This window comes from Amblyomma americanum, chromosome 10 (assembly GCF_052857255.1).
Source record: "Amblyomma americanum isolate KBUSLIRL-KWMA chromosome 10, ASM5285725v1, whole genome shotgun sequence".
Classification (NCBI taxonomy): domain Eukaryota; kingdom Metazoa; phylum Arthropoda; class Arachnida; order Ixodida; family Ixodidae; genus Amblyomma; species Amblyomma americanum.
Genome location: NC_135506.1, coordinates 6,592,890 through 6,614,359, shown reverse-complemented (window position 1 = coordinate 6,614,359; position 21,470 = coordinate 6,592,890). Strand labels below are relative to the sequence as shown.

The 21,470-nt window shown below is 52.0% G+C and overlaps 2 protein-coding genes across 8 annotated transcripts in view; one reads left to right on the top strand and one right to left on the bottom strand.

Annotated features, from left to right (window-relative positions):
• Positions 1 to 21,470, top strand: part of mon2 (Mon2 homolog, regulator of endosome-to-Golgi trafficking) — a 210,372-nt gene that overhangs the window by 45,223 nt on the left and 143,679 nt on the right. The window lies entirely within an intron of this gene.
• LOC144107330 (nuclear factor interleukin-3-regulated protein-like) lies at positions 365 to 7,576 on the bottom strand. Of its 2 annotated transcripts, none has more exons than XM_077640322.1 (2): positions 7,129 to 7,576; positions 365 to 2,525 (listed from the first exon to the last, which is right to left on the bottom strand). In XM_077640322.1, exons 1-2 carry the CDS (start codon positions 7,208 to 7,210, stop codon positions 2,107 to 2,109), a joined length of 501 nt encoding a protein of 166 aa, XP_077496448.1. In that variant the 5' UTR covers positions 7,211 to 7,576; the 3' UTR covers positions 365 to 2,106. The 2 variants fall into 2 exon arrangements, with proteins under 2 accessions (XP_077496448.1, XP_077496449.1); XM_077640323.1 differs by having other exon boundaries at positions 365 to 2,522; positions 7,129 to 7,500.

The following is a 21,470-nucleotide window of genomic DNA, read 5'->3' as shown; positions in this document are numbered from 1 at the left end:
TCTTTGCAGGCCTGCAAGGCTTTGCATATCTACAGATTGTTGGCGACTTAGGCATGTTGTTAGTATTGGTACTGCCTTTTTTGTCTTTGTAGTTATATTAATATTAGTTTGTATTGTGTGTGGAGTGAATTTCTTCAGAATAATGGCTCTTGAGCTCAACATGGCATTGTATAACTAATCCATGCTGACATTTTTGCCTGTGCTCTAATGGTTGGCATTGGTTCGGGTTAGAACCATCCTTCGTTCATGTCCTCTAGCTGTTGACAGCAGGGTCTCCCGACACAAGATTTCCTAGAGGTTCCAGTGTTCCAATATTATTCCTGGAACGAAGGAGTGGTGTAGAAACTCAGACGTACACAATCGGTAAACAGAAACACTTGCCCTTTATTTACAGTCGGTTCCAGTGCATTCCTGGCAGATGTTGCCATTGCAAGTGCATAACGGTGGACACGAGCGTTACACAGCGAGACTTGCCAGCTTGAACAGTCAGCATGTGGCCCACAGAGGCTTTTAGGCATTGGAACTCTTTGGTCATTGGCAGAGGCAGGCCGCTCCATCAGTCAATGCCGAGAAGCCTTCTAGATATCCTTTTTTTTCTTTCTGGATATTATCTGGATATCCTGTGGATATTCCCTTTGCTTCACACTGACGCGCTGGCTCAACAGTCTCACAAAATGCAACATGAAGTAACAGCAATAAAGAGCGGCTCTGTCATCACATCTTTTTTTTTTCTCTCTTAAATAAAAACTTAACAGTCTTTGTCAGTGGTAAAAACAAAACGCAAACTGGAACACAAAAGTAGAAACATGAGGGGAGCTGCAAGCCGGACAGTCACTCACTCACTCTCTTATCACAATGCCGGCAATTGTTCACTCTTTCATAACTTAAAGAGAATCACGAAAGCAAGAATAAAATTTAACAAAGAAAGGCACGAAAAAAAAAACAATGCTGGACTGGTCGTGGGGAGGAGAGGATCACAGATTCGTTGCTCGGTAATCTCTGCGCCGCGCGCGTCAGTCCATCCATCAGTCAGTCACCGGCGAGTCCACACATTCGACACCACGGTCTGTACCTCTAAAACCAATAGAGTCTGTCAGAACCATTTGATGTGGGCACAGTTTTGAAGTGGGCATTGCAGACACAAGTTGCTCTTCTCTTGCCATGTCTTTGCTATAAATGAGCTTGGGGTGATGCCCTTGGCGGAGGGGATAGCTATAAGCCCTGTCTTCGGCCATTCGGTAAATAAGTTAAATAAATAAAAAATGTGATAAAACAAAATGAAAGGGGGGTTGGGCTCTCGCGTGCACATCCTACTCTAAGTTCCTACCTCGAAAAATATATTACATTTTGCGTGGCAGCTACCTGCTTTGCACAGCCAGAAAGAAAAAAAAATGACCAAGTGTTTCGTGGCAGCGTCTTAGCTCACGCGATAGCGGGAGTGATTGAGCCACTGTCGCCTCGTGCGAGAATCAGTGATCTGCGCAGATTGCACACTGCCACTGAATCGCTGGAAAGGTGCTATGCGGTTACGGCTGTGCCATTTATTTACCAGAAGTCGAGATCAAATGTAGCCTGCCTCACATGAGAACTGGACTGTCTCCCAAGCGAGAAAAATGCCTTAGTTGGGCATGGCCGAGAAATCAAAAACGCTTTGGCCCTGTATATCTCTTGATGGCAGCAGAAAGGTGGGCACGGATGCTTGTTGAAACAGTTCGAAGCATGGATGAACGACTAACTGGGCGAGGACTAACAGGCACCAGTCGTCGTCGTTTTTGAGGCTGCATCTTTTGTTTCCCCGCACTGTTTAGAAGCTCGCACACACTGCTCCCTCCCGTTGAGGCTGCATGTATTTTCCCAAGTCGTCAGTGTGTGTTCGTTCAGTCCAGAAGAACAATGCATGATGAGCTGGAAGAGTAGGGGCCGCCGACACCACACCCAAGGTGGTGAGGGTGTCGACCCCCTCGTCGACTAGGCCGGTGATGGGTGGTGGTCCGTGGTTAGAACCGTGTCTGCTGCCGCCCGAGAGGAGATCGGTCGCTGCTGCCACGTGTCGGGCCCGGGCTGGGCCCGTCAGCAGGCGGCGGCGCTCCAGACGAGGCCTCCTCGTCAGCTGGGGTGCTTGCCCACGAAGAGGAGCTGGCGCAGCTTATCCACCTCGCTGCGCAGCATGGTGAGCTCGGTGCGCAGCTGAAGGTTCTCCTGCTCCAGGTAGAGCACCCGTAGCGCCGTCTGCTGCTCCTTGATGCGTCGCAGCTCGCGCGAGCGCTTGGCCGACTCGTTGTTTCGCTTGCGGCGCTCCCAGTACGCCTCGTCCTTGCACTCAGCCGGGATGGGCTGCGGGGACTTCTTGGGCGGCGCGGCGCCCAGGCCTGCGGCTCCCAGTGCCGCGGCGCCCGTGGCCAGGAGCAGAGACGACGAGGGCGTCGGGCTTTGAGATAGCGGCGGGGATGGCGAGGGTCGGGACGCCGCCAGGGACATGTCCAGGGCCGCCACGGGACTGTCGTCCGAGATGTCGGAATCGGCTGCTGTGGGGAAGATTGGAATAGGGTTAGAGCGGCTGTATTCCTGACCGCACTGCTGAATGACGACGAACAGCTCCCGCGAGAATGCAGAGGTACCCAAGTGCTAGTACCTTAATGGCTTCAACTGCCACGTGGACAGCTGGTACGCAGTGGCAACACTACGCGGCATTAAGGGCTGCGAGGCATTTGGAGACTGAAACGATACAGTGTTACTAAAGCGGGTGGCCATATTATAGATATCGAATATGAACCCGCTGAAGGACTGCTTCCGACAAAACTGTTCGCTGGTCAAGCTTCCTTAGCCGCGAATGGAGCCATATGCAGAGGGACCAATTCTGAGAAAACAAAACAGCACAGAGGACGCAAGAAATTAACGCGTTCGCGGAAAGTGCAATCTGTACAGGCTGACACGTCATGCGACGCGAAAGCATGGCGCGCGAGGTGATGATGTGGATGGGAGGCACGGGAAGGTGTGAGCAGACGATTGAAGGGAAGGGACAAAGCGGTGGTTGAAGTTGAAACGCAAGAGTTGTTTAAATACGTACTCCAGCCACGACGCGAGAGCTGCAACGCTGTGACTTGAGAGGGGGGAAATAGACTAAAAAGACGGCGGAGACCTGGACTGATGAGCGCGCGCTCCGAGAAAAAAAAGCGGTGCAGAGGGAGAGAACGTGGGGAAGGGTACTAGAGAGCCGCCCCGTCAGCATGAGCAGCGACAACGGTCAACATGGCGTCACGCCGGCGATAGCGCGAAAAAAGGAAGCCGGAAAAGAAAAAAACAAAGTCAAAGAAGCCGTCACGAATTCCCGGCAGCCGCGGCGGTAATTCCCCTTTCCGCCGGCCGAAGAGGAGCCATTACATCGTGTGTCGCAACGCGCAGGCCGTATGACTACATACATTATCAGCGCCACCAAAGGGGGAAGTACCTGCAGGCTGTATACTCCGTCCGCCGGCGCATTGCTTATCCCTGGCACCTCGCTGTGCAATATCGGTTGTCCCGGAAAGTACGGCTGCTCCCAGAAGGTTGTGTTCCCTCATCTCTACCGCTCCCCTCCCTGGTATCGCCTCGATATGCGTCCTCGAGAGACCACTCGTCATCCGGGCTCGTTAATTACGTCGCAGTATCGTTCGATACCCATTCGCGGGTGCTTACGCAACTGAGGTTTGCGCAGCTCCGGCGTCGACTGGCGTGCAAAAAAAAAAAAAAATCAACTCGGGTTCGCCGGGGCCAGTGGCCTCGCGTGTGTGCTCTGGAGGCGAACTCCTCTTTCGAGAGACGTCATCACAGGAGGTCTCTTACCTCCGCGAGGATATGCAGCAGCAGCTGTCCTATTGTTGCCAAGATGCACGAAGGGAGCAGTATTTTCTTCCACCCTCCGGGATGTCAACCGTTTAACCTTCGGCTGCCAGTTCTGCGTTTCGATTCGCGCGCGCGTGATGATGACGACACACCACGGAACATACTGGGCGCCTTCGCGCCTTATCAACGCGCTTTTTTGTTTTGTTTTTGCCTTTCCGGTTCCTCTCACAGCCGCAGGCTGGTAGGAAACCTGTGCAGTTCCTTTAAGCGTGACATCACGCATCCGTCGCGCCCTTTGGCAACTTGCTCCTCCCGCTTTTGGAATTTAGTTTTTTCCTATGCGCGCGCCGGTATGCGATGCTGCTTGCTTGCAGTAGTAGTCGCGAACGGGTAGCGAGTGACGCAAGCGCGTTTGGTGGCGAGATCATCGGCGTTGCGACGAACCGATCCCTCTCCTCCTCCTTCGCGAAGTGCCGCCAGCGGGGTGCGGCCCGTGCAAAAAGCATCGTCGGAACACGCGTCTTCCTTCCAAGATCGCGCGCGCGTGCCCCATGATGTCGCTGGTACTACTACTCGAGTAGGATGCCCTTAATAGGCCGGTATGCACTAATCATGCTTCTTCTTCCGGCGGATTTTCCTTTGGCGACGTCACACCGCATCAGCGGGAAGGCGCCCGCGCCTTCGTAGCGTTGCGCACCCGACGCGAAATCGCCCCGTGATTTCCGCACGCGCGACCGACCCATTGAGTCACCGCGCGGCGCCGCCGCTCCCTCCGGCGCCGGAGTTTTCTCGGAAGCGCCGGCGAAAATACGTCCGGTGCCGTCGGCGCCGAGGCAAGACGACGCAACGCCCGCGAAAAAGAACTTTCTCCCCTCGGCGCACGTGAACGCCCCGCGAATCCTCCTCCTGCTTTACCTCCTCCTCCTCCTCTCGACCTTCGTTTATTTTGATCGGTCATCGCTTCTTTTTCGGCCTCGCCCTCGTCTCTCTCTCGCTCACGCGCTGGCGTCGCTGTTGCGGCATTTTCTGGGCGCCAAGTCAGCCAACCCCTTTCCCCCCGTGTGAATAACCGACCCGATGTGGTAGCGGCGGTTATTGCGTCGCCGTGTGCGTGCGTGTCGTGCGCGGCGATGATGTGCACTCGTTACCGCGAAAAGACCGCCCCGCGCTGCACGGCCAGAGTACGGCGAAACGGCCGCGGCGCTGTGGAGCGCGCGGCCGTGTCCGCGGGCGCTGATGTGACGAACTATTATTCCCGTGACGAGGGCTTGCGCAAGCCGTACCCCGCGCGCGCGGACGAGAAAACAAACAAAGGAATATCGCCGAATCTTCGTCATCCGTTTTTTCTTTCTCGACAGTTAAGTCGGTATACCGAAAACAACGACGATTGCGCACCGTCTTTTAGCTTGCAGAACAATGGCTTGTTTTCTCTGTAGCGTCAACTACGATGCGAAGTAACCGTTCGGAAGCGGAACGGGTTGTTTGCGTCGTGCGAAACGACCCTGGGTCCTCAAAACGCGCGCGCGGCAGCACGGAGCCTGTCGGCATTGCGCAATGAGGGAAAGCAGCCGTTTACTTCTCTCCCGCTTGGGTCGTCTCGTCGTAAACAAGTATTGGAAACGTTCCGTTTCCGGCAGCTTCTCAATTTTTGTTCTTACCCATCCCGAGCACAACGAGATAAGCTCGAAGTGAAACGTTGTTCAAGTCCGTGTGAATTTCAATAGACGGCGCTGGAACGGTCTTCTCCCATCGCGGACGAAAAATAACGTTTTGCAACGGACAACACATCGGGACGTAAGACGGCGACGCGCTGTACCGGTCTCCGTAATGCTTTGAAAACTCGCTTCTCGTTGCGAACCGATCCGACCGACTGCAACAGTCGACTCAAAGAGGAGAGAGAGGGGTTCAAATCGATTCGACGTGCTGTGAATAGTCATGGCGCCGCCCGATTGTGGTGATTCACGGATGATGAGCAAAGAAAGCCCCGCTCACAGGCTTAGCTCCGAAAGAAGTTAAGCGCGGAACCGACCCCGCACAAACGGTGACGCGGGTGGTGAGTTGTCCTGCGGTGGGCAGTTATAAAATCGATGAGAAGGAAGGCCGGAGATATTGACCGCTGCCGCTGTGGAATTGCGTATGTGTGGTGGCCGGGATGGCGCAAGGCCTTTTCGGAATTTCGCGGCGGATCTTGGAATCATAGGCGCGCGCGGGTCAACCGCAGAGTGAGCTGGTGACTTGAGCGAACCTAAGTGAAAGACTAGGAAGAAAAAAAACAATTTTGTGAACAGCAGTTTCATTGCGGGCTCAGATTGTAAACACATGACTCTTCGTTTTATGAATCTTGTGTATATCCTTTTTTTCGTCCTCGATTGCCGTCGTTCTTTCCTCGTATTTTTTTCCTATGTAGTCGCTATATATATATATTGTTGATCCACCCACGAGGCGGATTTTAATTGCGATGGAAACAAAGAAAAAAGCTGCGTCGCTCGGTCACTGTTCCCTGTATCTATTTTTGTTTGCTTTGTTTTAGCGGCGTTTGTAGGCGCGTGCCGGATGACAAAATCCTGTCAACCGCTTTTGAACCCGAACAGGCCGACCAAACGCAATCACACGTGCCGTAGGCGGAGCCGAACGGCGCTGTCAACAGCCCCCCTCCACCATCGGTTGCGGAGTTGCGCACTCTTGGGTCACTGTTCCCTGGCACGCGCCACTAGGATTGACCCCCACCTGCGGCGCGTGTATCCGGCGCGGCTGCTGCTGCGGCAGTGTATCATCGTCAACTTCTCCAGCGAGCACGATCTGTTCATTTTTTCTTTTTCCTGTTCAAGCCTGCGTTAAACGCAGGCCGCGAGCGATCGAACCACGCCGAGAGCACTGCGGAGACCACCGCTCTCTTTTCGTCAACACGTTGCGACACGCGGACCGAGGTCTTTCCAGCCTAAGGATAAACAAGTGCGGGCGGCGAAAAATTCGGGTTGGGGGAGGAGGGGGATTTGAAATAACGGTCGCGGACCAGGACGCGGGAGTGAAAGGTGCGAACCGTTTATCGCGAACCCGGAATACCGACTCTCAAGGGAGTTTATCTGGGACTTGTCGAAAAATTGGAAAGCAAGAAGTTCTCGTGGGCGATCGTAAACATATTCTGTTTAGGAATCGGAAGACAGCTCGGGAAGGCGATGATGATTATGGCGAGGGGTTCACAGGGAACGGATGAGGTTGGGTTGCCGTTTTGTGGGTGAAAACGGGAGAGCTGGCGTACAGAAAACGAAGAGAACAGAGATTGAGGGAAGTGGTGGGAACACGAACCTTGGCAGAGCGGCGTCCTTCCGAGGGGCATCTCTCGTCCCCAGATAAGGTGCGGCTGTTCGAGAATGTGCACGGGCCCCATCACTAGTTCGGGCCCGTTTTGGAGCAGGAGCGGCGGTGGGCTCGCGGACGTGAAGGGACGAGCGGTAGCCAGCAGTAGCGGCGGCGTCGTCACAGTCCTCGTCGCAGCGTAGCGCTCAGTTGCGAGTGGCGGAGGTAGCGGCGCTGCTCGCCGAAGCTGCTGCGATCATCACCCAGGGCAGCCGGGGCGCGGAATAAACACTGGGCGGAGAGCGCCGTCCGTTTGCTTTCCGCGAGGTGGCAAGGGCACCGACTGGCGCGAGCCTACGGAGCGCCGATCGTTTCAACGATGCGCAATCGGTGACTGATTCGTCCACGCATGAGGCCCTCCTTCTTCACCGCCCCACCTCTCTCTCTCTCGCGCCGTTTTGTGTGTGTGTGTACGCCTGCTCACGACCTTTCCCTGGGGACCGCGCCTCCCTAGGAGTAATTCCCTAGGCTGTCTGCTCTCGTCGCGCTCAGTGGGACCGCTCTTTGCGCGCCGCATGCGCCGTTAGTTCCTCGACCGGCCGCTGTTCGTATGGCGCTGCCGTTCATCCTTTAGCTTCGGCGTGCCGCGCAGAAGCGTTTCTGACGAAGCGCTCTCGAATTTTCCTGGTGGGAAGCATTTACTGTTATGTTTGTGTAGTGCTGTTGGGCGCGTTCATTTCTCGATGTTTTGGTAGTATTGGTGTCACAGCAAAAGCGTTGTGAAACGGCTAAAGACAGTGTTTATTCCACCGCCTCCACACGATCATCATGTCACGTAATGAAATACGTAACATGAGTCCAGAACACGAAAATATCCGGTTTATGCCCGACGTGTTCATTGTTTCCTCCTTTCCTAAAAGATATTACGCTCGGGCCAATTAAATCGTAGAGCCGCTTCTCAGTCAGATTGCAACTCCCCACGAATGTGATGTCACTGGAAAAGTTTCCACCGCAGTCTTAGCGAAACTTAAGCCGTGCCGAAAGCCAGGCTGATTAAAGGCGGCCGCGATATGGAGGAATGTGTGCTTGATATTGTTTAACCAGGAAACCGCTGCCACGCTCCCGAAGACGTTCTCGATGGCTGATGCTTCAGCTTGGAAGCGTATTTCGGCTTTGCGTATGGAAAGTGTGTGGGCGTCTTGAGCTACAATGTAATACATAGCAGGTCGATTCAGTTGCGGAATAATTTATGCCCCATGTCGGTGGGGTCATGTGAGCGCGCGTGGCGCTCAAAAAATAAAATAAGCTAGGTCTTACGTGTGACACAACATTCTCGCTTCGCGTGGGTGGTGCGGGCTGCTGGCGCGCGCGTGTTGCGACAAAAAAGATTTCTGGGGTGAATGGAGATGCGACGCGGAAGGCGGGATCGGCTCCGCCGGCTCCGTAGCGGCGGGCCCCATGAACGGGAAGCGATCGCGGCGGACCGCGAGAGCGGGGAGAACGCGGCTGGGCCTAGGGAGATTCCGTCCCCAGCACTTGAGGAGGCAGGTCTTTGCCTCGCGGGAAGCCTGGGGAACCTTTGCGCAATGTCGTCGCGGCCGTGCCCCCTTCTGCGCGCTGGTGGTAAACAGTTCGATTTGCGTCATCCCGTGCGTGTGCGCGCGCCCTTTCCCTGTTCGTCTCTCCCTCCCCTCTTTCGCTTCTTTCTCTCTTCGGGCGTTCTCAGCGCTGGCTGTGCAGCTTGGTGGGGAGGGTGGTTCGGCCGTAGCTGTACGTATTTGTATGTCTGGTTGTCAGGGAAGCCGGCGAAGAAATAGTGCGGTACGATTGAAGGGGGCAAGGGGTGTCCGAGAAAGGAAGGCGAAGATCGAAAAAAAAAATGGGCGCAATAATAAAATGAACGGCGTTGCGAGAGCTGGCTTGCGAGTGCGTGTTTTTCTGCGGCGCGGACTCCTCCTTTCTCACTCACTAAACTTCTGTGTTTTTGAGACGGTAAAGGAGGAGGAGCGAGGGTTGATTTTTTTTTTTTTTTGGTCTGATGCGCCTCGTGTGAGGCGTCGAGCGAAAGGGGTTGGCTGTAGGCGGTTGTGGAAAGGGCTGTGCTCTGGAGAGTGCGGAGATGTGGCGGGCAGCAAGCCGATTCGGTTGCGTTTTTAGGCGAATTCGCCGCCGCTGCTGGGAGGAGCGCGTTGCGGAGCGAGGCGTGGGGGGAGAGGAGCTAGCTCTTCGCAAGTACCGAGAAAGATGCGGTAGCGCATCGTCGTCGTCGCGAATAATACCAAGAAAAAGGCCGATAAAATGTCAGCGACGCTGCCTCGCATCGCGCGCGCCCTCGGCTCGCGAGTGTATTGCCCCAAGATTGTTGACCGCCCTGGCGCGCGCTGTTAGCGCGCGCGCTCTTGCTTGGACGACGACGATCGGTGGTGGGTCGCGCGGTCGTTCGATGTTGAACCGCCAGCGCCGCTCCTCCATCCGTTTCATTTGCGAGCCCGGACCCGAGGGAGAGGAGGCACAAAGTAAATAAGTAAAGAAAAGAGGAACCGCTCAGTATTCTTTTTACACGATTTTTTTTTCTTTCGCGCCGCTGCTGGCTGCGGAACTTTGCCGGACACGTGCGCCTCGAACTCTGGCCCTTCCTTCCTTCTCCCCTATCAGTTCTGTAGGGTCGACGCATCGGGCGCGAATCTGCTCTGGACTCGGTTCGCTTTTGTGTGTCGAGAGATTGCGCGCTGCGATATCGGTCGAGTCTGCCACCACAATGTACAGCGTGTTTCATGATTATGTATCTCTCCTCGTCAATTTTGATACTGGTCTCATTGACAGAAGCTAGGTGCTGATGGTGGGTTACATTTCTCTCTCTATCTCTTTACACCTGTGTGCATTTCGATCCGCACTGAACTGAATGAACGCATTCTTGTATCTGCGCATCGATCCCTGCTTGGCGAGCGTTGTGTCGGCGAGGCGTGTTTGTTCGGGGCATTCGATGCCATGCGAATGTGTTCGCTAACTGAAGCGGTGTACCTTGTCACAAGAGCGTGATATGCCTTGTACGCGGTTCCGCTATTCTCGGCAGTATGGCAGACCGATCGGGATAATGAAATCAACAACAAACTGCACCTCGTAAAGCCTATCCTGGACGAATGGAAGTGGCCTCAACAGGAAAAACGTTTCATTGAAGTTATTTTATGCCGCCTTCGTATTGGACATACGCACCCTGATTCATATTCATGAAAAAAAAAAAGGAAAGCCTTTTCGTGTACTGTGTCGCGAAGTGGTCACACTAAACCACATTTTTTTTTCCATGTAGGGAACTAGGGAAATCGAGAAAAAAGCATTTCAGGGCATTTCACAGCGTGCGATGTCAGTGCACGGTAAAGATCCCCAGGTGGTCGAAATTATTCCGGAGCCCTCCACTACGCTACCTCTCCCTTTCATCTTTCACTCCCTCCTTTATGCCTTCCCCTACGGCGCGGTACAGGTGTCCAACGATATATGAGACAGATACTGCGCCATTTCCTTTCCCCCAAAACCAATTATTATTATTATTCATTTCACAGCGAGCGCGTTCCATTCCGTCCCAACTTGACCTTCAGAGAAAATGCAATAGTAGACACCACGCGAGCGGTTAGGTTACCTAGAGGGAAACGTTATAAATAAACTGATGTTTAAAAACTAGTAGTCCGTTAGCACAGCAGTTAAATTTTTCAAACTGTGTTTCTCTAACCTTGGTGACACGGTTTAGGGAAATTCCCAAAGGTGGAGTAGAATTCTTAATTCAAGACTATTACTCATTGGCATCTACCCAAGCGCAGCCATATACGGCTGCAGAGGAAAGCTATACACCTTCCACGGAAACTTCGTAGTTAAAGAAAAAAATTCGTCCTGGGACCTTAACTGCAAAGCTTCTGTTACAGCTTTCCTTTGTAGCCGTATGGCGGCGCTTGGGCGGATGCCAATGAATAATTACTCCCTTATTACGTTCACTAACCTTGCGTCGGTTCGGATTCCAGTGGCGGCATGTGGGTGTCGTTTCTTCTACTTTCTAATCGGTCACCTTTCACGTGAAAAATGATTCACACTACTAATTTCCCATTGATCAACCCGAAAATAAAACAAAAATTCTCTATGCCTCCCTTTGTTGGTCACCTTCATATGTATCTCATAGCGAGCGCCTCATGATAAGTAGCAATAGTAACACTGTCTCGAATCTCGTAGGGGTGCGCAGTCGGGCTCCAATGTGAGCTTTTTGTCTGCTCCCTTAGCATTTGGATGATGCTTGATTTGATTTGCATTACCTTTGTCTGCTTAGTAACGCTGTGTTTCGTCCATGATAGCCTCAGCTGCTTATGCGCCGTAATCCCGAAAACAACAACTAAGATTTTGTTTTTGTTGTTCTAATGCGAAACAGATTCTATTATTATTATTATTGCACGGCGCACTTCTGCGGACGCGCTTTCGCGTCCGGGCTTCGCGGGAACACTTCTTTGCGTCCCCACGACACAGCTCTCTTCGTGTAACAGTCCAGGATGTTGAGGTTGTGCCCGCACGATCCGGGTACAACTCGCTAGGATAACATTAAAAACCGCACGTGTCCAACGTACAATACGCGTCCTGGTACAGTGTACAGCACAAACATGGACACGTAGGTGAAAAGCTGCAGGTTATTCACAGCGAACAGATAAAAGCGTGGTAGAGAGAACACAGCGAGAGACGAATGCCCGAAATCTCACCTCAGGTTGTTCATATGTCGGCTACGAGAGACGTCGAAGTATTGGCGGGCTCCGGATTATTTTCCACCGGCCGGGTTTCCATAACGTGCGTTGATATATATCGCGCATCACGTGGGCGCCTGCATCGCAGCACCGCCGCCACAGTCGGAGATTCGATCCTCTGTCTTGGGCTCAGTATAAGCCACCGCGGCGAGTGAATGCTGCAATGCAAGACTAAAATGCAGGCCCTGTGATCTGGGCACATTTGGCCAACCCTGTGCGTGTGATAGTTTCGCATTGAATTGCTCGTTGAAAGCCTTGCGCCTTATTGCCTCCCGCGACACAGAAGCGAGGAGGCACGACCGTTGAGTGGCATTGCGGCCGCCTGACGCAAGGACCAGTTCGGTATAATAACCTGGCGGCGGCTACGGAAAACAGGAGGAAGTGAAGAAGGTGCTTGTGGGCATTTGAGCGCGCTCGGTGTGCCGCTACTTTTATCGGGCCACCATCGGGGATAAGGCCGTCGTGTTTGTTTGAGCAAGCGCTGCAGGCTTGCGGGGCTTCGCAAACACGAGCGGTTCTCCCAACCCGCCACGAAGCGCGGCAGTATCTGGCGTGAGGAAAAAAAACAACAACAAGAAAGCCTCTTGCGGCGACAAGTGTCAGCTTGCGCTGTGCGAGGAAGCGGAGTTGTTTGTGCGCCAGATGCGGTGATGCTTCCAGGATGCGAGCAAACCTTTTCATGTTTTTCTGCGATAGCATGGAAGCCTCATTGATGCAGAAAGCCGGCGGCGACTGTCTCGCGCGTTGTCGATAAAATACTGATTGGCTGGTGGGCAATGACGTCACAAGTGACGTCACCGGAGTGGAGGAATCCTATTGGCTGGAAGGACGTGACTTTACCATACCGGAGAATGCCCATTGGCAGGTGGTGTACGGGAAGAGCAACATAGCTGGGTCTCACAAGCCCCACTTCCGGCAGAGGCATCGGCAGCTTCGAATGCTCTGGCATTTCCAACACATACCGGAATTAAGCGTCCCCGTGTATTTCTTTTTTTTTGTATTGTGCAACTACAGCTAGAAGGTGCTTGTGTATTTTACTTTTCTACCTTGTACAGTTTGTAGGTTGCTGCTGTCTAGGTAAGGCGTTAACTGTATACCTGTGCTCTTGCACCCGTATAATATCGCTAATCATGGGCCTCTGAGCGTGTTGTGAATAGACAAACTAACAAGACTACTCGACTTGGCTGAAGATTCCCGATATTGGCCGAAGTAGGATGGGGAATGGAAAAATATTCCCAACAGTCATTCTCGAGAAGGCCGCTTCCCTACCCAGAATTCCCACCAGCATTTCATTGCCGAGAAGGACAGCTATTTGGTGGGCTATTCATTGTGACTGAGACGAAACATGGTGATTACCGCATGTGTTCTAGGGGAGCGGTTTCAATAAGAGCGGTGATTATCAGTGCCGTTATGCGCTGACATTGCCATGTACTGGCGAAGCCTACACGATGCACTGAGTAAGGCAACTGAAGGTGTACAACTGTATAGGAGCAGTTACACAGATGAATAAAAGCTGGATGTATTACGGGAGGTATGAAAAAAAAAATCCAAGTAGCATTTGTTGAGTGGAAGACAGCACACGTCGGATTCACATGTGTCCGTGTAGTCTCTATTTCGGTTTATAATTATTGTATTATTCCCAACGCTTGGTATACCTCATGCACATTTAGTTTACATCAGTGTCGCATCTCCCCGTATGCCTAGTTGGCCATTCTGCACGTGTTTCATTCACTCATTTATTCATTTTATTTACTTATCACAGTACCTTAAGCCGCCCCGGTGGATTAGTGGTTATGGCGCTCGGCTGCTGACCCGAAAGACACGGTTTCGATCCCGGCCGCGGCGGTCGAATTTCGATGGAGGCGAAATTCTAGAGGCCCGTGTACTGTGCGTTGGCAGTGCATTTTAAAGAACCCTAGGCGGCCGAAATTTCCGGAGCCCTTCACTACGGCGTCTCTCATATCCTGAGTCGCTTTGGGACGTTAAACCCCCATAAACCATAAACCAAACTTATCACAGTACCCACAGCTTCTGTAGGCCTTACAAAGAGTAGAATGGGCAAGAAAAAGAAGTACAAAATTGTTGTGGGTGTTATAATTAATTGCAGTTTTCCGCGGAAGGCACTGCACGCTATTAAGGTTTCCGATTACTAGTAAGCCACTGCCTTAGTTCTGTGGCCACAGCGTTGGGCCCCTCTTTCGCTGAATTTCGCCTAGGAGCCAAGTGCAATAATGCCCGCGTTGCCGAGATTCCGGTGCACCATCAGTAACGCCAAGTGGTCGAAATAAGTGCGGGGCCCTCTGCTATTGCGCGTCTGGCAGTCAGCATCACCGTTTTTGACCACGTGACAAAAAGAAAACAAAGCCGTATTTAACCCGAGGATTTGGATTTCTGTAGACTACAGCCGCTCTAGAAACCGGCCAGAAAGAATTAGCATACGTAGACACAGAGTAAGTCGATCAGAAGTCAGCTCCTCTGGGCAATTTATTTGCATACTCGCGATCATTGTGGAGATTTTTACGACAGAGATATTCATATATGTGCACATTCGTCTTGCACAGAATAGCGCTTCACACAAAGAGCCCCGTGCGACGCAATGTTATAGTTTCGTTTCTGCTTCGCTGAGGTCTAAAACGCGTGGGATTGCAGGCCGCCTGTGCCCGCGCCTGGCTGCGTCTCGTTCTCCGCGCAGTTTCATAACATGACACTTAATTAATGCGAATACAATTAGCATTTACTTTTCCCTCTGAAATTAATTCGGGAGAACACTGCGCATATGTTCTAGCTTCTTGAGTCTGTTGCTAGCAGCATTACTCCGCGTATAGATGAATTGTGGTACATGTGTTGCGTTCATACTTGATGAAGACAAAACAGCGAACGTGAACGATAGAAGAGGGGCGCCGCTTTCAATTTTAATGACGGCAGCACAGTCACTAACCAACGATAGTCGGACGCAACTCAAGAAATTAGCGGCACATTTCTTTCTCTCTTCAAGGGTGACCTCCAGCCAGTGCCATCTACCGATTTTCGTGACGTCGCAGTTAATCCGTGGTTAATCCCCTGTTACGCTAGCGTGACGTGGGCTTATCTATGCACGACCCGGGATTAACCGCGGAATAACCATGACGTCATGAAGATCTGTTGACGCCATTGGCTGGAGGGCTCCCTTTGAGAGAAGGTGGTCGCTTCTTTCTTGAGTTGTATCCCACTATAGCCGCCAAGAGGTCTTACCTCGGCTGAATTGTACTGCAGCTACAGCAGGCTCGCTGATTTGTGGTAATGCGGCGAACAGTATAGAGCCGAAATGTAGCAGACAAGTATACGAAGCGGCAGATGCCGCCCAAAAGAGGCCCTCCAGCCAATGGTGGCGACCGATTGTCGTGGTGGTTGTAATCACCTTGCACTTGCTGTCCTGACATTAAAGGGGTATGGCAAGGAGGGGCAAAGGGATTAACCGCGACGTCGTGACGACCGGTCGACGCCATTGGCTGGAGGATCGGTTTGTTACTGAGTTGGTATTGCATCCGACCGTATAGTGCGTGACCCATTCTGACAGACAGCAGCGCATTATGAACGAAGGACGGAGAGCCTGACAACGTTTTTTCTGTTCCACTCGATATTCGGCCTTCAGAAAAACTATATGTGGGGGTCTGGTCAGGAAATTGGTTATCAGGAAAGGAAATGGCGCTGTGTACACCTCAGCCGCATCGTGAGGGAAGGGAGGAAGGTGAGAGTGAAAGAGGTGCCGTAGTGCAGGGCTCCGGAATAATTTCGACCGCCTGGGGATCTCCTATCCTATAACTCCCCTCCCCAAGCACAGCCCCGTTGCGGTGTTCCGCGCCTCATGGAGGCAGTTATAGGGCTGTGCATTCCTCCGCCCTTTTTCCCTACATTCCTCCCCTCTAAAATTTAATAATTAATAATCGTAACATCGTTGCCATTCGCCTCCATAGAAACGCAGCATGGTCGGGATTAAACCCAAGTGTTTATCTAGATGGAATGATCGTGCAACGCTGGGAGCGAAAATAAAGTGTGTTTGGGGGGGAGTCGGTTTCATGCAGACGTGACCAGTGCTGTAAATAGTGTGTTGGCAGGCTGCGAAGCTGCTCGGAGTAGTCATGCTTGACACCGTTGGCGCGCTCTGTGTACGTACTCTTGAATTAGGTGTGCATAAGCGCAGCTCCACGTGTGTGTGCTGGTGAAATAGTTCTTGACGCTTTTTATACTGCTTCGATAGGAAGCATGGGTACAGTCGTGGACAAAACTCTCCGGACCACGTGCTCCGCAAACGAAACCCATAGCTCTGTTATTAGCCACCAGCTGGAGACCACACTCGTGGAATTGAAAGAACAGGATTTTGACTTTCACCTTCACAAGCGTGGCCTCCAGCCGCAGGCTAATAATAGAAATAGAGCCTCGGGCTTAGTTAGCGGAGCGCGTGGATGCATGGTGCAGAGACTTTTTCCCCCGACTGCACATACACTATACAGCTTGCTCTAGATGTTTTCACTCTTTAGCTAACGCGGTCTGTGCGACTGTTTGTCAATGAGACTGCAGCTTCGTGCAGTGATGCTCTGCTGCTTCGTGGTTTAGTAATGTTTCCCAGGATTGTACATTCTTATCCGGGTCGTTATATGAAGGGCAGGTCCAGACCGGGCGGACTAGACCTGCAGCGCTATTGCAGTGCGTACATCTGGGATTAAAGACTTCTGGATGAACTGACAACATTCCGTGAAGTCATTTCACATAAGCTATAGATCGTAAGAGCTATCCGGCAGCAGATGAACAGCTCAGCAGGAAAGAGAAAATAATGTGGAGGAAATTGCAAACCAGAGAGTTTCCAAAGCCTCAACTGTACAGTAAATGGCATCCAGAAGTCTTTAATACCAGATTTAACCGAAAAAAAAATATTGTATTTGTAAATGTGGAGGGGGTGATGTATTTTGCAGCATTCACTACTGAATGTGTCTGGGTGAAAGGAAAAGATGGGACTGTGGCCGCCTCAGATGACGTCTAATAAAATGTGACGTCTGCGCCGTGAGCAACAAACTGGAAGGGAGTGTGATTGATCGGTTAATTCCGGAACTATGGGAAAATCGGTAGTGATCTTTCGCATTCTTTCGCTCGACGTGCGGTACTAGAATTTTTTTTTCTTTTCGCGCGCTTTGTACGGTCGCCTGCTGTCTGTTTTCGCCAACCTTGCAGATGATGATTACAGCCTGAATACGAACGTCGTCGTATAGACTGCTGCTCGCATTGTTCTTCGATGCCGGCGTGGTCGGTGTTTGCGCCGCTTCAAAATTCCGACGCGTTTCCTCCGATAACCGCGAGAAAATGTTTGCGCCAGCGTGTTACGTTTCTCGACGACCCGCCGTGTGAAGAAATAGGGGGGGGGGGGGTGCTAAAGAGAAGCCTGTGTGTTCAGTGCAGCTGTCCAGCGTTTTCCGCACTCGCGCAAACAACTCGACGACGAGAGCAGAGAGAAAGATATTCGCGCCGCCTCGCTTCTTATAAACGTGCATATATCGTCCGGCATTTCTTGACCCGTCCGTCGCTCACATATTGCAGCTGCTTAAGCTGTACCGGCAAAGGGCGAGGGCATATTGCGCGTTTTCTTTTTTTTTTTGCTTGCCTCTGCCTTGCCTCGGCAGGTCTCCCATTTCCTCGCCTGTTTCTCAATGTAATTAAAATAAGGAGAAAGGGAAAACACGATATTTCTACCCTTCTTTTTTTATCTTCGTTTTTTTTTTCCCCGCTCTCTTTCGCTGTTTGCGTTCCCGCAGTCTGCTCGAGATTACGCTGGCCTAAGCGTCCGCTTGGCGAGCCTTGTCTGACATTGACACGGCGGTGATGAATGCGGGATGCCGTGCGCAAACGCTGTGCTGTACGAGCGGCTGTATGTAATACATACCGCTATGTATCGCTCCGGTTCCTCCCCACTCCCTCGTGTACCCCCTCTACCGCGCACTGGTGGAGTGAAAGACAAAAAAAAAAGATCCGTTTTTCTCTTCTCTCTTTTCCTATTTAGCGCCACCCTTAACATGCGTCGTTGCATGCATAGGCGCTGTAGGGTCGGATATTTCATTGTTTTTCTGCGCTTCTTTTTCTGTTCACCTCGGTCTGCTGGCGCGTCGCGATGCAGCTTGCGGGCACTTGTTGTTTTTGGCCTCCTCCTCCTCCTCCTCCTCCTCCTCCTCCACTTATGATGGCGGCTGTGGCGCGCATTTTGCGCGCGCTCGGCCCAATCGGTCGTTGTGTAGACGGCGACTTGCGCGGTAGCGCGATACGCATTTCTTTCTCTAGTTTGTTTTTTTCGTCATTCTTTTCGCTTAGTACGGGTACTGGAGCGAGATGTATTGTGTTTTCCCCTGGCGTGGCCGAGCAGACATGGGCAGACACGCCAAAAAAAGTGCGGACCGTCTGTTCCCGGGTGTCCGTGTAACAATAGGTGAAAACGTGACTTCGCCTATTTTGACTTTGTCTTTTTTTTTAGAGAAGTACATCTGTCTTTTTTTTTTTAGAGAAGTACATCTCCGCTACGCGCGCGGCTTCGTTTTGCGGCCGGGCAATGAATGGCGGAGAAAGGTTGTGACGTCAGCAGGCACGTGTGGCGGTCGTGACACCGTGAACTACGTTAGGTGTACCGGGTTCAGCTGTAGCATGCAGACACCTGCTACCCTCGTGTAATTTTGTGGCTGGTATTGTGGGCGGCAAAACTCGCGTCAGAGCTGCCATTCCTTGGCCTATATAGCTTCCGTATCGCCGTTAAAAATCGGATTAAATTATTATGATCACTCCTCGGCAACATTGCGTTGGACGGCCTTGTGGAATTTATAGTTAACTTTGTAGTCGAAACGCGCGACTCATAGGGCAAAAATTGCATCGGGCGTCGACCGTACTGTAGGCTGATTACTACTGCGGCGTAGCTTCCCCTGCACTAGGGTGGAATTCCATGGGGCTGTGTGTATTTGCCCAAGCTCCAGTTGTATTATATGTCGTTGTGATCTGATAGCAGCTTCGCAGAAAAAAAAAAAGTGAAAATAGACACAAAGGAAGAGAGTTCCATCGTGCTAGTACTGACCTATGGGGCAGAAGTATGCACGTTGGGGAAGAGGCTTGGAGCTGAATTGAGGGCAGCGCAGCTAGCTTTGGGGGGGGGGTGGGGGGGGGGGTGGGGGGAAGGAAGAAACTTGAGTGATTGGCATTCTAACTGAAGTCAAGAATACGAAATGGATATTGGCAGGGATTGCGACGCAAAGAACTGACAACGAATGCTCCCTCAGGGGGAAGGAGTGAAATTCGAGAAAAAGGCAAGCAAATTGCGGTGCTGCAGAAAAGCAATTTAGTTTCGTTTATGGGTGTTTAACGTCCCAAAGCGACTCAGGCTGTGAGGGACGCCGTATAGTGGAGGGCTGCGGATAATTTCGACCACCTGGGGTCCACTCAGCCACCGTGTCGGCTGGCAGAAAGTCAGATCGGCGGATGAGATTAGGAAGTTTGCGGGAATAAGGTGGCCCAAGCTGACGCGGGACAGCGACTTTGCGCGTGGGGTGCGTTTCCCAAGTCAGCGCAAAGATTCATGGGACAATCGTCTGCCAGCTATACTTCCGGTTCCAATTTCATCTCACCCCACTGCCTGTAGCAAAAACAACCCCCTTTTGCAACCCCCTGTAGCAACAAGCTCCCTTTTTTTGTGAAATAGATGCGCTAGAATACGACTTACCCCTTTTTTACTCCCGTGTATAGGTGCATTCGAGCTTAGAGTGTGCGCGTCCTGAGCGCAGAAACTGACAATACCAAGAGGTAAGCGCGTCCTGTCGTGGTTAATATACTGACGCATATGCTGGCTGTTTTGTATATGTGCTGTAGTCGGTATCACGTAGTTTTGAACTAGCCTAACGCTTCGGCCCTTAGATGTTTTTTTCGTCCCATGCGAGGCGCTGAAACCTGCACAGCTGAGGAGACGGTAGACGTGTTTTGCTCACAGCGTTTAAAGACTGCCAGTGGGCGAGCAGCCGACCCGTACATGTGCGTACAGTCCATCCCAACACATTGCACTGCATGCTCATACTCTTTTCATTATTTTGGCGGCATTTCATGCGAAAGCACGCCACGAAGCAGAGCAGGTTCGACGCCACGTCGGTCTTGCGATGGTGCAGTGCAAATAAATTAGTAGAACAGGCGGTATTAACACTGCTGCGAAGCAAGCGAGCAGGGGGAGGAAGTTGGAACCGGAAGGAGCTCTAGCAGACGACTTTCCCAATTGACAACGCACGTCAGCCATTGGAGGTGAGAGGCAGAGGCCCTTCTCCTGGAGGAGACTTATAGTTCAGCTGCTGACGATGATATTGGTGGTGGTGGTGGAAGTTGATGTGATCGAATGTGCGAATCTAGTCCTTCTTGCCGGAGTATCGGGCGGTGAGGTGAAGTGAGAAAAAATTCGAGCATAAATCGGCTGCGACTGTTGCCGTACTGGACTGGGTGGACATCAGTGAGAGAGGCATTTGTCCGACAATCGACGCGACCGGGCCGATTCTGTCTGCTGACGATGATTGTGGTTCATTCACCACAGTAGAGGTGAGCGGCTTTGCTGCGCTGTATTCTTCTGATATTATATACTTAAATCTCGTTTATTCGAGCGTCCGGTTTATTCGAAGTGTCGTTTTGGGCCAGTCAACATCGAGTGTGGTTTTTCGAAAGGCTCCCCTCCCCGTATTTCAAACTACGCGTAACTGGGGCAGGTTTTTTTAGTCCGCTTCATGTTCTATTTATGGAGAACCATCAGTGTTTACCTTCCGGGCCCGAAAGCGTTATACATACAGCGTCGAAAGTCCGCATAAAACCTGTGCTCTTTGAATGAACGTTGCTTGCCATGGTCGCTATTGTAGCAGGAACAGATATAGTGTTCCGCTCTCGCCATCTGTGGCGCACGTATGGCCTTGCTGCTTTCATTTTTTTCCATACCAGTCTCGCCCATATCTGCTCAGTCGCCTGTAAATCAGTGCAGTCATGGTCCTAACCGCTTTATATTTGCGTGTGTGTAGACAAGGCGTCACGTTTGTTTGTATATGACAGTGGGAGCCGCCTTATCATCCTCCTCGCCCATTTATTTTACACTGTAAACTAGCTGCGACGAGTGCCTTCGCAGACGGCACCAACTGTGTATAACAACGACGACGAGAAAGGGATACCGGGAGAGAAATGGCGGCACGCGGCGGCATATTCCCTCCCCCCTCTTTTTTTTCTTTTTTTTTTTTTTGCGAGCGAGCATTTTCGCGGGCGAACAGCGCGCGCGGACCCGGAAGCAGTGCGCTCTGGCCTTTTTATTTTTTATTTCTGCTTCCCTGGCGCTGCAGCGGCAGTGCGTTTGTTTGGCGAATCGATTCCCGCCCAGTGCGTGTCAAGGACGCAGTCTTTCGGACCGGAACGAACATCCCCTCCACCCGCCGCCCCGGTCGACGCAATACACCGCCGACGCCTCTCGCCAGCGCCGCCTGTTTACCGCGAAAGCGCCCCCCCCCCCCCCCTCTCTCTCTCTCTTTTCGCTCTGTGAGGAAGGAAGTGAGGACTTATAAATGG